At 36.3% G+C, this 13,258-nt stretch overlaps 1 protein-coding gene across 3 annotated transcripts in view; it reads right to left on the minus strand.

The window, feature by feature from the left end:
• The window catches only part of PLPP1 (phospholipid phosphatase 1), a 76,719-nt gene that overhangs the window by 10,176 nt on the left and 53,285 nt on the right, over positions 1-13,258 (minus strand). For all 3 annotated transcript variants that reach the window (XM_019743155.3, XM_019743162.3, XM_019743145.3), the window contains 2 exons: positions 11,731-12,011; positions 291-348 (listed from right to left, as the gene is read on the minus strand). In XM_019743155.3, the coding sequence (XP_019598714.1) occupies positions 291-348; positions 11,731-12,011 (339 nt within the window). The remainder of the gene's footprint in view (positions 1-290; positions 349-11,730; positions 12,012-13,258) is intronic.

Raw genomic sequence — 13,258 nt, forward strand, 5'->3', positions numbered from 1 at the left:
GACTCCCTGTTATCCTGAAGGTCCCCAATTTGCAGCTTGCTATAAAATGTGCCTGTCTGCTACCTCTAAATGATGGACAAAAATACCTTCAAACAATTATAACTGGCTTTGGCAGAAGCATAGGCGTCCGTTCTCTTCTGAACTTAACTGTAGCCAGCAATGGAGTCCAGCTGAGTGAGAACATAAGCTGACGAGAATGTCAGAGGCAACCACACAGGAGAGGCCACGGAGGCTGAACACATGAACGCACGTGGCACATAACCCACCACGAACAGACACACAGTACTTACTGCTACGAACAGCATGCAGTACATGGAGAATGAAGAGTGGCCCGAGTAAAAGGACAATCTGAAAGAGAAAGAAGAGAAACATTAATTTTCTCTCCTAGAGGCCGAGACTTCTTGATTTCATAACTGTCCTTACCTACACAGTGCATACAGCTCCCTCCCCTCACTTAACGATCAGAAGCGTGGGATGGGGGACAGTGAGGACAAGGCTGGCGGGGTCTGAGGTCCAATTTCTATAGTGTCATTTTGTTGAAATTTTCAGGATGGATAATGAGTCATTGAGAACAAACTTGCCAAGCATTTCCAAAGTAATACTTGACAAGCCCTAACTGACATACATGGCCTGACTTTATTACATATAAACTTTGTGACCATGATTTAAGGTTTATTTTCCACTTGCACAGTTTGCCCCTTAGTAATAGTAACACCTCTTTTGGAACACTCAGAAGCTGACTACTTTTTTAAAAAAAACCAATAAATTTAAAAAATTTAACAGAGCAAAATTTTTGCATTTTAAATCGACACACATCTTGCCTTAGATTTCCCACCAGATTAAATGCTTTCATTTAACATTTATTTTTAAATTGTGCATTGACATTCCTGTACCAAATGAATCATCTCAAATATTATAGTCTATAAACATCTGAGTATCATCTTCCCACCTAAAAATGACGGAATGCTTGCAAAACTTAATTTTATGGCACTTTGGATGGAAAAAGAAAAAGAAAGCTCACTAACATTCACGATCTAAGTTCTGCTTACATGGTATCAGCCGCTGATGCAGAAAAGGCAAGCACATTTGATACAGAGGTTACTCTATGCAAAAGATTCATCATGCAAATAATTAGAATGCTGCTGACTGCTTTCCCTACATACAAATAAGAACAAAACCAAGAGGGACAGGCTCTTATTTTACCTATTACGCCCTGCTTGCTTCAAAAGGAATTTGGTCCCCTGGATTCAGAGAGGAGAAAAGACTCCTAGAACACACATATAAAAAGTTATGTGTGGGGCCGGCTGGTGGCTCAGGCGGTTAGAGCTCCGTGCTCCTAACTCCGAAGGCTGCCGGTTCGATTCCCACATGGGCCAGTGGGCTCTCAACCACAAGGTTGCCAGTTCAATTCCTCAAGTCCCACAAGGGATGGTGGGCTCCGCCCCCTGCAACTAAGATTGAACACGGCACCTTGAGCTGAGCTGCCTCCCGGATGGCTCAGTTGGTTGGAGCGTGTCCTCTCAACCACAAGGTTTCCGGTTCCACTCCCGCAAGGGATGGTGGGCTGCACCCCCTGCAACTAGCAATGGCAACTGGACCTGGAGCTGAGTTGTGCCCTCCATAACTAAGATTGAAAGGACAACAACTTGACTTGGAAAAAAAGGCCTGGAAGTACACACTGTTCCCCAATAAAGTCCTGTTCCCCTTCCCCAATAAAAAAAAAATCTTTAAAAAAAAAAAAAAAAAAAAGTTATGTGTGTAAATTTGGCAAGTGAGAGTAGGTGGGAGATTTCCTAAGCATATAGGGATGATGATTCTACCAAGAATTATGATAGTCTATTTGTATCTAACAGATACATTCCTAAGAAAGAGAATACTCTAACTTCTGTGCCAACTAGGAATTAGGTAATTAAACCAGATAATTATACTGGGTTTAATCTATGTAAAACAAGAAAAATAAATCACTTTTACCCTTGCCAACTATTTGGCCATAGAGAATAGATCAATACAAATCCTTATTTTAAATCAGACAATTAGAGTTCCCTACTTTTTATGGTTAGTTTCAGTGAGTTATATTGAAGAGCTGACAAGTTAAATAAACACCAATTTCAAGGACTGTCAAATCCCATTAAGCCAACATGACCATGATCACAGAAATGTTCTCAAAGCCAAGCAAGCTGAAAGTTTCCCTCCGACTTCATGTTCAGAGTATTCACTGTACGCTGTGCCACAAAATCATGAATTCCAAACTTATGATATTTTGAACAGCTCTGATTCAGTCACAGGGTGATTTCATTAGTTAAAAACACAATGGTTTCAGTTTTTTATTCTGAATACATAAGCATATTTTATTCAGTACAGAATCAGCCAAAGAAGTCTGGCTCTGACTTTGACAAGAATATGAAACAGAAAGGGAGAGCTCCACCCAACCCCAGTCTCTAAGCCTTCCCCCACAGTACGTTATTAAGCCAACCAGGGTAATATGGACTTTTATTTCTATTAAAAAGAAAATAAGCAGAATAAGACGCCAAAATATAAATTCAAATTCTTTTCATATTTCCTACAAATCTCTTTACTGGCATCTCTAGGAGATAGAGCTCGTAGGAGCATCTTATTGTGTCCATAATTCACAAAGGAACATATAATTGTATATGGTTAGTTTAATAAAAACCCGAAGAGCAGTCGAAATGCAGATTGTTTTCATCACAGTGACCGCAACTGAAATGTTTAAGATTTTGGCCCTGGCCTAAGCACACTGCCGTTATTAGATTTTTAACCAATCCTAGACTACCATCTCATTTCATTATAGCCCCTCTAGTGAAGGCAGATAGATACAGTAACAATTTAAGCCAGCTTTCTATCAAAGCTTAGAAAAGTCTTTTCAGAAAGAAAATTTACAGAGATAAAAATATATTCTGAAATACAGCTGTTTTCACTAACTCTGGAGTATGGTGTATTACACAGTGAACAGGCAGACTGGTCATGACTATGTAACTTGCTGTGACTGGAACTCTATTCTAAATGGCAAATTGAAGGTTTTTTCCCTTACATTTGTCAGCCAGGGCAGCCCTTCTCCTGGGAGAGCTCATTCACCTTGGCCTGAACTCGGATACCGTAGCCTGAAGCCTGTTCACAGCCCTCCACCCCCTGCCGCAATGTCTGTTCCCACTTCTGTTTCAACACCCACATCAATGTTCAGCCTTATAAAGTTTGAAAATGCCATTATTTTGCATCCATTCTTGAATGATGGTTTTCCTGAGTATGGAATTCTAGATTGATGGATTTTTTTCTCATGACTTGGAAGATATCATTATACTATTTTCTGGCTTCTTTTTTTGTAATTAAAATATAAGCCTTCTGTTTCCCATTCCTTTCTGCGTTACCTGTCTTTTCTCTACAATTTCTCCCCTTCTCCACCAAAGTTTTCCATATTCTGCAGTTTCACTATCATGGATCTAGTAGGAATTTCTTTTTATTTATTTGGTTTAGTACTCATGGTTTCCTATGTCTGAGGATTTGCATACTTCACAAATTCTGGAGCGGTATCTCAGCCATGATAGCTTTGATTTTGTATCCTCCACATTCTTTTTTTCTGAGATTCTGATTCAGCATGTTAGACATCTTCATTGTATCCCTCCATGTCGCTTAATCTCTCTTTTGTATTTTTAATCTTTTCTCTTCAGGTCTATCTTCCATTTCAGTCCTCCCTTTCACTGTGTCTAACGTGCTTAATTTATCTGTTAATTTTTTTAAAATTTAAATTACTATATATGTATCATTTATAGAAGATCTCCTTTGATTCTTTTTCAAATCTGTCCGTTCAACTTTGATGCTCTTCATACTACATCCTATTCTCAATCTCTTGTCCTACACAGTAGACATTAATTTTATAGTCTATATGGTAATTCTAATATCTGCAATCTTTGATAGTTTATGTAGTTTGTTGTATCTGCTGACTTTCATTTAGGATAGCTTGTTTCTATGTATGTTCATTCATATTAGAATATGAGCCCATGTCCTTGGGACTGTATCTGTGTTGAATCTTAGAGGCCTTCATTTAGAAAGAGTTCATTCAGAGAAGATAGGTTCTCTCTTGATGGGTTCACTACCAATCCACTTTAAACTTCTAGCTCTTTTTTTAAAGCTATACAGATAGTATGAATTCTGTCCCCAGAACGGTGTGAGTATGGTCTTGTGGTTAAGAAATCTTTTTGATAGTTGTCCTGGGAGGATGTGGCCCTTTGGGAGTCCTTGATTTATTCATGGGCATCTATCTGTCTGCCTACTCTGCTCTGGCCTCAGCCTTTATCTCCTGTGCCTCCTGCTAAGAGCCTATCAAAATTCAAGCTCTAGGCTACAAAGAATTGGCACATACTTTTAGGACACGCATCATATCTATAGCATTAACTGACCCCAGCCACAGAGAAATGCAATTTCTTAGTCCCCAGCCCCGACCCATTGAATCAGAAGCTCTGAGAGTGAGGCCCAGCAATCTGTATTTTAACAACCCCTCCACATGATTGCAATGAAGCTAAAATGTGAGAAACACTGGGGCAAAGAGAGTCAGGGTAATGGAGGGCTGAGGAAGCAGTCACAGCTTCAATGGAAAGTGTCAGGTACTGACATTCAACATAGAGGGGGTGGAAAGGTACTGGCCTTGGAAGTCACATTCCTTTTAAATACACTAATAACTAATGTCCTTTCATAGAGTGAAAGAGCTTTTAAAATCATTGCATCTTTCATTCTATACATTATAAGACTAAAAAGAAGGTTGTCTGGTTTGCTGATATACACATGTATGAGAAATACAGATAAGCCTGAACAAATAAATCTTTTCAGAGGCATAAAGGTTTCTCCAGTAATGTCTACTATCAGACCATAGAGAAGAAGCCATTCTCTCAAAGTATAAAGCAGGTTTTACCGGGAATTTAGTACCACAGCCAGTCGCTCCAGTTATAATGGGTTTTCACTGTTATAGAGGCATTCCCTTAAACTTCAGGTTTAGTTACCCACATGTGGGTTGCATTAAAAAAGAAAAGGACAACTACACTTTAATTAAAATTTAAAAAAAAAAAATCCACTGAAAGAACACACCAGAAATTAATTTTAAAAAAGGAAAATTATTTCTTACATTCAAGCAAACATATTGCAATTAAACATCTAAACAATACGAAGCTGCCATAATCTAAACAGAAATAACTTTGTATTGACTATCAGACTCATATAGTCAGAGATGAGCCACTCATAGTTGATCAGGAACACAGAGTTTATGCTTAAACAAATGTAATTTAAAGTAAAAGCCAGGAAAAAGGAAAAACGTGAATCTCTTAAAGGCACCAAAGTTTCTGTACTGTATGATCACAAACAGACCAGCTTGCTGTGCCCAATCTTATTAATAAATGCACCCTACCTAACAGGGTAAATATCACTCCCACGTCCCGAGACAGCAGATGTCATGCAAGGTCATGTTCCCATAATCAAGGTGATATAAAGCAGTGGTTCTCAAAATGCAGTACCAAGATCAATAGCAACAGCAGCATCTGGAAACTTGTTAGAAACATCCATTGTCGGGCCCCACCCCAAATCTTCTGAATCAAGCACTTTGGGGATGAAGCCCAGCCCAGATATTTGTGTTTTAACAAGCCCTCCAGGTAACTCTAGTGAATCACTGACGTTTGACAGCCACTGGTCTATAGATTCTCTAAAGAGAAATTTGACCTAGGAAGGGAGCTAAAGGTCTGAACGACCTGGACTCATTAGTAATATTTTTGAAAAACTGAATGTAATGCTATTCTTACTGGCATAAGAAATGGCAGTTGGATGTCTTACTATTGAAAGCACAGCCCCTTTTAATTTATAGTAAACTCCCAAGTATTGATTTTAAACAATGAATAGGAGCTCTCTGGAACTACAAATAGTAAGTATTTCCTTATAGTCCATTATGTTCTTACTTCTATGTTTAGGACTCAATGGCTACCACAAATGAAGCCCAGTAAAAGTCCTGTGAAAACAGTGATATTAGACAGAGCACAAGAGCACGCACAGGGAGGGAAGAGGAGAAAAAGGAAGTAAGAGAATAAGTGGGAAAAAAGTCAAGACCAAAAACCAAAATTGTAGGAGGGTACTCTCACCCTAAGATGTAACTCTGACTCATAGTGAACAAAAATGACTCATTTTGAGTGTTTATGTTCCCTTCTCTCCAATGTCAAGCATTCTGATAATTAAAAACGTACAGAGGCAGGCTGTGGAGACAAATTTTAAAAGCTGGTTACACTATAATCCTAATAAACTATAGACAATGTCTAGACTGAAATGTTTCTGCATTTTTGGCATCCTGACTTTTAAAATTCAAGAGAAAAGGAAAAGTCTGTATCCAACCAAACTATGCTCCACAATAGAATAGCAATGCAAAGTTATGTACCAATGTTATACAGCTCTGAAACTGGCAACTAACTCATTCTGGAAACACTGATGGAAATCACATTTTTTTCTTGGAAGATACAAAGTCTTAAAATTTCATTTCTATGTTTGACTTTCTCTTTGCTTCAGAACCCCAAACCTTATTAACAGATCTTCTTATTGAAAACCATAATTATTTTTAATGTATATAGCTCTGCAATTTTAGTTATCCAGACAGTCATACTGCTTTTGAAGTGGTTGTTTTCCTGACTCTTACATAGGACTTTAAGTGGACAATTGCATGGGGGTTGGTGTAGAAACTTTAAAGGATGATGGGTAAAAAAACCTAGGCATACTTAAGTCAAGAGTGCAATCAGAGTAATACTATATGTTGATTAAGTTAGATATACTAGAAAGAGATAGAGTATGACACATATGGACGGAGAATGGTAATTCCTTTTATACCATTTTAAATAAATTACATTATTTCATATTTTACCTAAATGTTTTGTTTGTAAGAAATAAAAATCTCTAAAAAGATACACTGTCAAAAGAAAATTTTGAGCTAAGATTTATGTAACGGAACCTTAAGTAAACCTTTATCACCATAGTAACTTTCTTAAATTCCTTGGTTGAGAGAAAACATTAGAGTTTGCCTGTTATTTTCTGTTGGGTAATGGAAGAGAGATATTATTAGAGATATAAGCACGGTACTTGGTAGAAAAGTACTAAACTAAGACTCGAATTGTGAAAAACATTAAGAAGCTCAACAAACTCCACGTAGTACAAATGTAAATACAGAACCATACCTAGACATATCACGGTAAAATTGATGAAAGCAGTATAAGAAAAAATTATACATCCCACAAAGGGGAACAAGAATATAATTAAGAGATGATCTCTCATCAGATTTCTCAGCCATCTCTTTAGCAGAAACCAGAAGACTGTGCAATGACATAGTCAACATGTGGAATCACAAAAATACTAAAGAAATTTCTTCAGGGTGAAAGAAATAACACCAGATGTTAAGTTGAATCCCAACTTACCCCTCCACTGTGTACTCTGGAACTCCAGTTCTATAAAGAAACCTGCATTTCCCATGTCCTTAAACTAACTCTTCACTGAAGATTCAATATGTCTTTTAATCATTAAAGAAATCTTCACTTAATTTCTATAAAAATGATTCTTTAAAGCAAAAACTACAACACTATTTTGCTGGGTTCCTAATGTATATGGATGTAAATACATGACAATAATAACCCCAAGTGTGTGGAGGTGGGGGGCACAGAGCTACACTGCGTATAAAGGGCTAATTTTGCCATAAGAAAATCAGCATTAACTTGATATAAATTACGATTAAAAGATGTATACTTTACTCCCTAAATACCAAAAATTAACCAAACAATTTAGGAAAAATTTCAGTACAATACTTAATATGATACACTAAAAAAGATTTGTGTAGTAAGAAAAAGTATAGGAGTAAGAGAAATTAAAAGGAAAAAGAAATTATACCTAAAACTAATGAAATGTTATATGCCAATTACACCTCAATTAAAAAGAGATGAGACAAAGAGAAAACATGCAGCAAAATGGCAGACCTAAATCCATATGGATAGTTACATTAAGTGTGAATTAATTAAGCACTCTAATCAAACAGCAGGGATTTTTCAGACTGGATTAAAAAGAGTAAACAAGATCCAACTATATACTTTAAATATCCAACAAACACATTTGAAATGCAAAGCTCATATAAACTAAAGCTTTACTTATGGAAAGTATATACCATCCAAACAATAAACATAAGAGAACTAGAATGGCTATATATTAACATCAGACAAAATAAACTTAAGGCAAAGAATATTTCTAGAAGCAAAGACATTTCATACAGAAAAGGGCACATACAGCAGGGAAAAAAATACTTGTAAATGTTATATATTAAAGAGCAGAATCACAAAATAAATGAAACAAAAGATGGCAGAAATGAGAAAACAAAGATAATTCAACAATTATAGAGATTTCAAACTCCTAAAGAATTAACAAAACATCTTTATATTATAGAAAATTCATAAAGATATAGAAGATTTGAATAACACTATCAATACACTATCCATGTTGACTGAATTGACATCTACAAAAACACTCGACCTCAAAAACAGCAGAATACACAATCTCTTCAAATGCATGGTACATTATTGAGGACAGACCATATGCTGGGCAATGAAACAAACCACGATAAATTTAAAAGAATTCTAATCACATAAAGTATGTTCTCTGACCATAATGCAATTAAACTAGAAATGAATGAGAGAAAGATAACCCATAAATCAAAGAGGAAAACACAAAAGAAATTATAAGATATTTTCGGTTAAATGAAAATGAGGATGCAACATATCAAAATGTGCAACACAGCTAAAGATCTCAGTTTCATCTTATGAAACCACAAAAAAGAACAAATAAAACTGAAAGCAGAAGAAAGTAAATAAAAATAAGAGCAGAAACAAATGAAATTGAATACAGAAAACAACAGAAGAAATCAATGAACCTGAAGAAATTAATAAATAGATTAGTAAAATCGATAAAGTTCTAGCCAGACCACTCAAGAAAAAGAGAGAAGGCACAGATTACCAATGGCAGAAATGTAAGAGGGGAGAACTCTACAGTTCCTACAGACAATGAAAGAATGATGAGACACCATGAACAACTTGATGCCAATAAATCTGATAACTTAGATGAAATGGGCAAATCCCTTGAAAGACAAATGACCAAATCTTATACAAGAAATAGATAACCTGAATAGTCCTACATCTATTTTAAAAAATAAAATAATAGTTTAAAATATTCCCACTAAGAAAACTACAAGTCTAAATGGATTCACTGGTGAATTCTACCAAACACTTGATACTAAAGCTAGACCAAAAAAACACGGAAGAAAACTGTAGACAAATAACACTCATGAACATAAAAGTAAAAATCCTTAACAAAATATTAGCAAATCAAATCCAGTTAAAATAAAAAGTATAATACAGCATGACCACATGTTTATCCCAGGAATGAAAAGATGCTTTAATATTCCAAAATTAATGGGATACACTGTATTAAAATAAAAAAACACACAATATGACTATCTCAATAGCACAGAAAAAGCAACTGACAAAATCCAACACACATTCATGATAAGAATGTAACAAAAGGCATCTACAAAAAGCACACAGGTAACATACTTAGTGGTGAATGACTGAGTGCTTCCTAATTCAGGAAGAACACGAGCATGTCTGCTCTCACCACTTAGCCAGTATAACAAGACAAGGAAAAGAATTAAAAGGCCAAAGAGAAGGGAATATAAGAAATATAACCCTCTTCATTCACAGACAGTATGAATGGGAACAGAGAAAATCTTGAGGAATCTATAAAAGAAGTTACTCCAACTAATAAATTAGCAAGACTGCAGTATACCAGGCCGATATAAAAACCAATTGTGAAAAAAAATGTATTTCTAAGCACAATAGAAAATTGATTTAAATTTTTTAGAAAACCTTTTCACAACAGCATCAAGAAACACTAAAAACGTAAAATGTGTGCAAGATGTGGATACTGAAAACTAAAAATATAACTACGAGAAACTAAAGAAAACTTAAATTAATGGAGAGAGACCTCATATTCATGGATTGAAGGACTCAGTATCAAGAGAATAATTCTTCACAAATTGACACATAGATTAGAAGTAATCTCTATCAAATAAGCTTCCTCTTCTCCAACCAAGCCATGTGCTCATCCCCTCCATCCCAACGCTACTGTGAACTCTGGAACTCCAGCTCTGTTGTTCAAGGCCTCTGTATTTCCGTGTGTCTTCAAACTCTTCACTGAAGGTTAACTACATCTCCTAGTCATTAAGTTAAAAAGCCTTTCCCTCGTACACTGCTTGGCTCTGTAGTGCTATCGAAGTGGAGAATGAGGTCTCCACATCCCATGCCTTGTTGGTGTTGGTATCTTATCCCTCCTCAAAGCCATTTCTGAACCATTCTTCCCCTACCTCTCACAAAAATGCTTGCTCACCCAAGCTCAAATCAACACCACCACCTTCTACTATCTACTTCTCAGCCACCTACGTTTCAGTCACTTTTCCCTCCTTCATTCTTTAAGACATGATACCCATACCAGTCCTCACATCACCACCTCAGAGCTCACCATTCAACAACCTCTCTAATCTTTGGCTTCATTACAATGGGGAGCTTCTCTTCCATTGTCATCATTTGTTTAACGTAAGTCTTCCCTGCTAGACTAAGCTCCATGAAGACGGGAACTGCTGAATCCTAAGCACACAGCATAGTGTATACTCTTAGTTACACAAGGGGTTTTTTCATCCCCACTAAATGCAAAAATTAGGGGCTACTAGCAGGCCTGTGTAGCTTACAACAGAACAAACAAGGACAATAACGTATCTGGGAATCACATACAAAAAACAATCAAAGGCTGTTGTACCCAGGGAAAGTATTTATTAGATGATGAATAAGGGAAATGGATAGCTATCATAAAATACAAGGTCAATCATATAAAAAAGGTACTGGCTGACAATTCTGAAACCTGAGATGAGGAACTGGCTCTTCTACTAATTAGTGGCTTTATTTAATGTTATCGGGCTTGTTTGCTCATCTGTAAATTAAAGAAGTTGGACCCTTTGTATTCCAAACATTCTATTTCATTCATGCCTAATGGTGCTCCAGATGCAGAATGCAGCCCAACAAGGGTGTTATAAGAAGGCAACCTGAAGACCTAACGCTGTCAAGATATGAAGTTACCTTATAAAAAATATATACTCTAAGGATACTAAGAAATCTAGCAGAGCTTCACACATGGTTGGACTAGGTCATAAGTCAGCAAACTATAACCCCTGGAGTAGCCACTGTTTATGTAAATAAAGTTTCACTGAAACACAGCCACACCCATTCATTCAGAGATTGTCTATGGCTGCTTTTTCCTGCTACAACAGTAGAGTTGGATAGTTGTCAAATGGATCATATAGCCCACAAAGCCTAAAATATTTACTCTCTGGCACCTAAGAAAAAGTTTACTGACCCTGGACTGTTATGATCTATGAGGTTCATTTTATATCATTATACACTGGAGATGAAAGAGTTGCATTAAAATACTCTTAAATAGAGGACAGGGATAAAAGAATGAGTAGAGAGAATAGATTGAACATATGAACTCAATTCATCTCCCTGTGATTACATCAGCTTTTCTAAGCTAGTGAATGGCTCATCTTCCAGTCACTGAAAACTTCTATTCTAAGAATACACAAGATAAAACAAACATCAAAGATTTAACACGCACCTGCCCTCCTTCACTTTTTGTGCATTCCCTCGACATATGTAGTTTTCAATGTAACCATCACTGCAGTTGATTTTTGACCAATCTGGGTCACAAACATCCAAGAAGTGAGGCCGCAATCTGCCTATTGAATACTTGGCAATGTCAGTCAGGGACTGGCTAGCAGCTGCACCAAATAAAAATGTTCCAATGGCTTTGTAAATAGTGGCTATGTAGTTATTCCTGATAAAGGAATTAGAGTGCAAGACGTTACAGTAAACAGACAGGGTTTCTCCAATAATCATCTGAAAAAGAAACAGAAATAAAACATGTTAAAGCAGCAACCAGGCACTTTCAACAAAATTAAAAATAGAAAAGAAAATGGTAAATCACAATAAAATCTTTATTGTAAAAAGACCCTTCCTGTTTTTTCCTTTACAAATGGAATCAACTTAGGATATCTAATTCTAAACCATAAAAAAAAGGTGTCAGATCAATTGTGGATGCTGCTTACAAAGCAATGGCTAAGCTAAAATAATTTCAAAGTCTACTTAAAACAATACAACCTTATTTCTTTTCTTGTATTCTAATAAACTGAGTTTTAATAAGTAGACAGTGATGTATTGTGGACAAAAACCATGGTGTTTGTTCAAAGAACACAAATTTTCCCAATTAAAATATCCTTTATATAAGTACTTTTAACAGTCTTCATTTTTATCAAAAATTCCTCTGAATTAAAAACATCTATCATATTGAAAAGCGGAAGACCATTTCAAGGAGTAAACAATCTAATATAAAAGCAGGGATCTAACCCTGAGGCCAGTGGGTGCAGAGGGCGGGGAGGGTAGCTGACAGGGCCTCCTCTTCCTGCCTCTCCCCAGACCTTTCTGCCCAGCTTCCTCAACAAGTCTCATTAAAGAGCAAACACACACTCATGCTCTCCTTCTCCAAGAAAACATTTCAAGCGACTCTTTCCTCTTTATTTTTCCCTGACTTTTGTAAAATTGGAGTTAAAGCCTTCCCAGATTCTAGAACAGCGTGTGCATGAATATGCAACAGTGTAACGAGTTTAAAGGCATAAAAGGCTTTCCAAATACTTTACAAGTTCACAGACCAATATCCTGAGAAGTTAAAACAATACTGAGTGGCAACATTATAAAAAATTACATTTGCTGATTAAAAAATAAGCCACACTGTAGCTACCTGAGACCAAAATAAACATTTAAATAACAGTCTGCTATTATTTATGTTGGAGGGGAGTATAAGTCACAAAGTTTTGCTTAGGATGCGTGCTAGTTTTGCTGCTTCATTTTACACAACAAATGTTCAATTTATATAAACAATTATATAATGCATTCAAAGATTTCCATTTATAGAGGACTAATTGTCTTCAGGGTGAGCCTTACCATAGGTGAAATAAATGGCTGCCTCCTGAAAAGAATTTCAAGAACTTGATACCAAGAATTCTTTCATCTGGTTCAATGGCTCCTAAAATTCCATAATTAGAGTCTTATAACTTTGTCAACTAGACTACGAATTCTACAAAAGCAGA

The sequence above is a fragment of the Rhinolophus sinicus genome, chromosome 3, assembly GCF_057876585.1.
Source record: "Rhinolophus sinicus isolate RSI-liver-muscle chromosome 3, RSI-T2T, whole genome shotgun sequence".
Taxonomy (NCBI): Eukaryota; Metazoa; Chordata; class Mammalia; order Chiroptera; family Rhinolophidae; genus Rhinolophus; species Rhinolophus sinicus.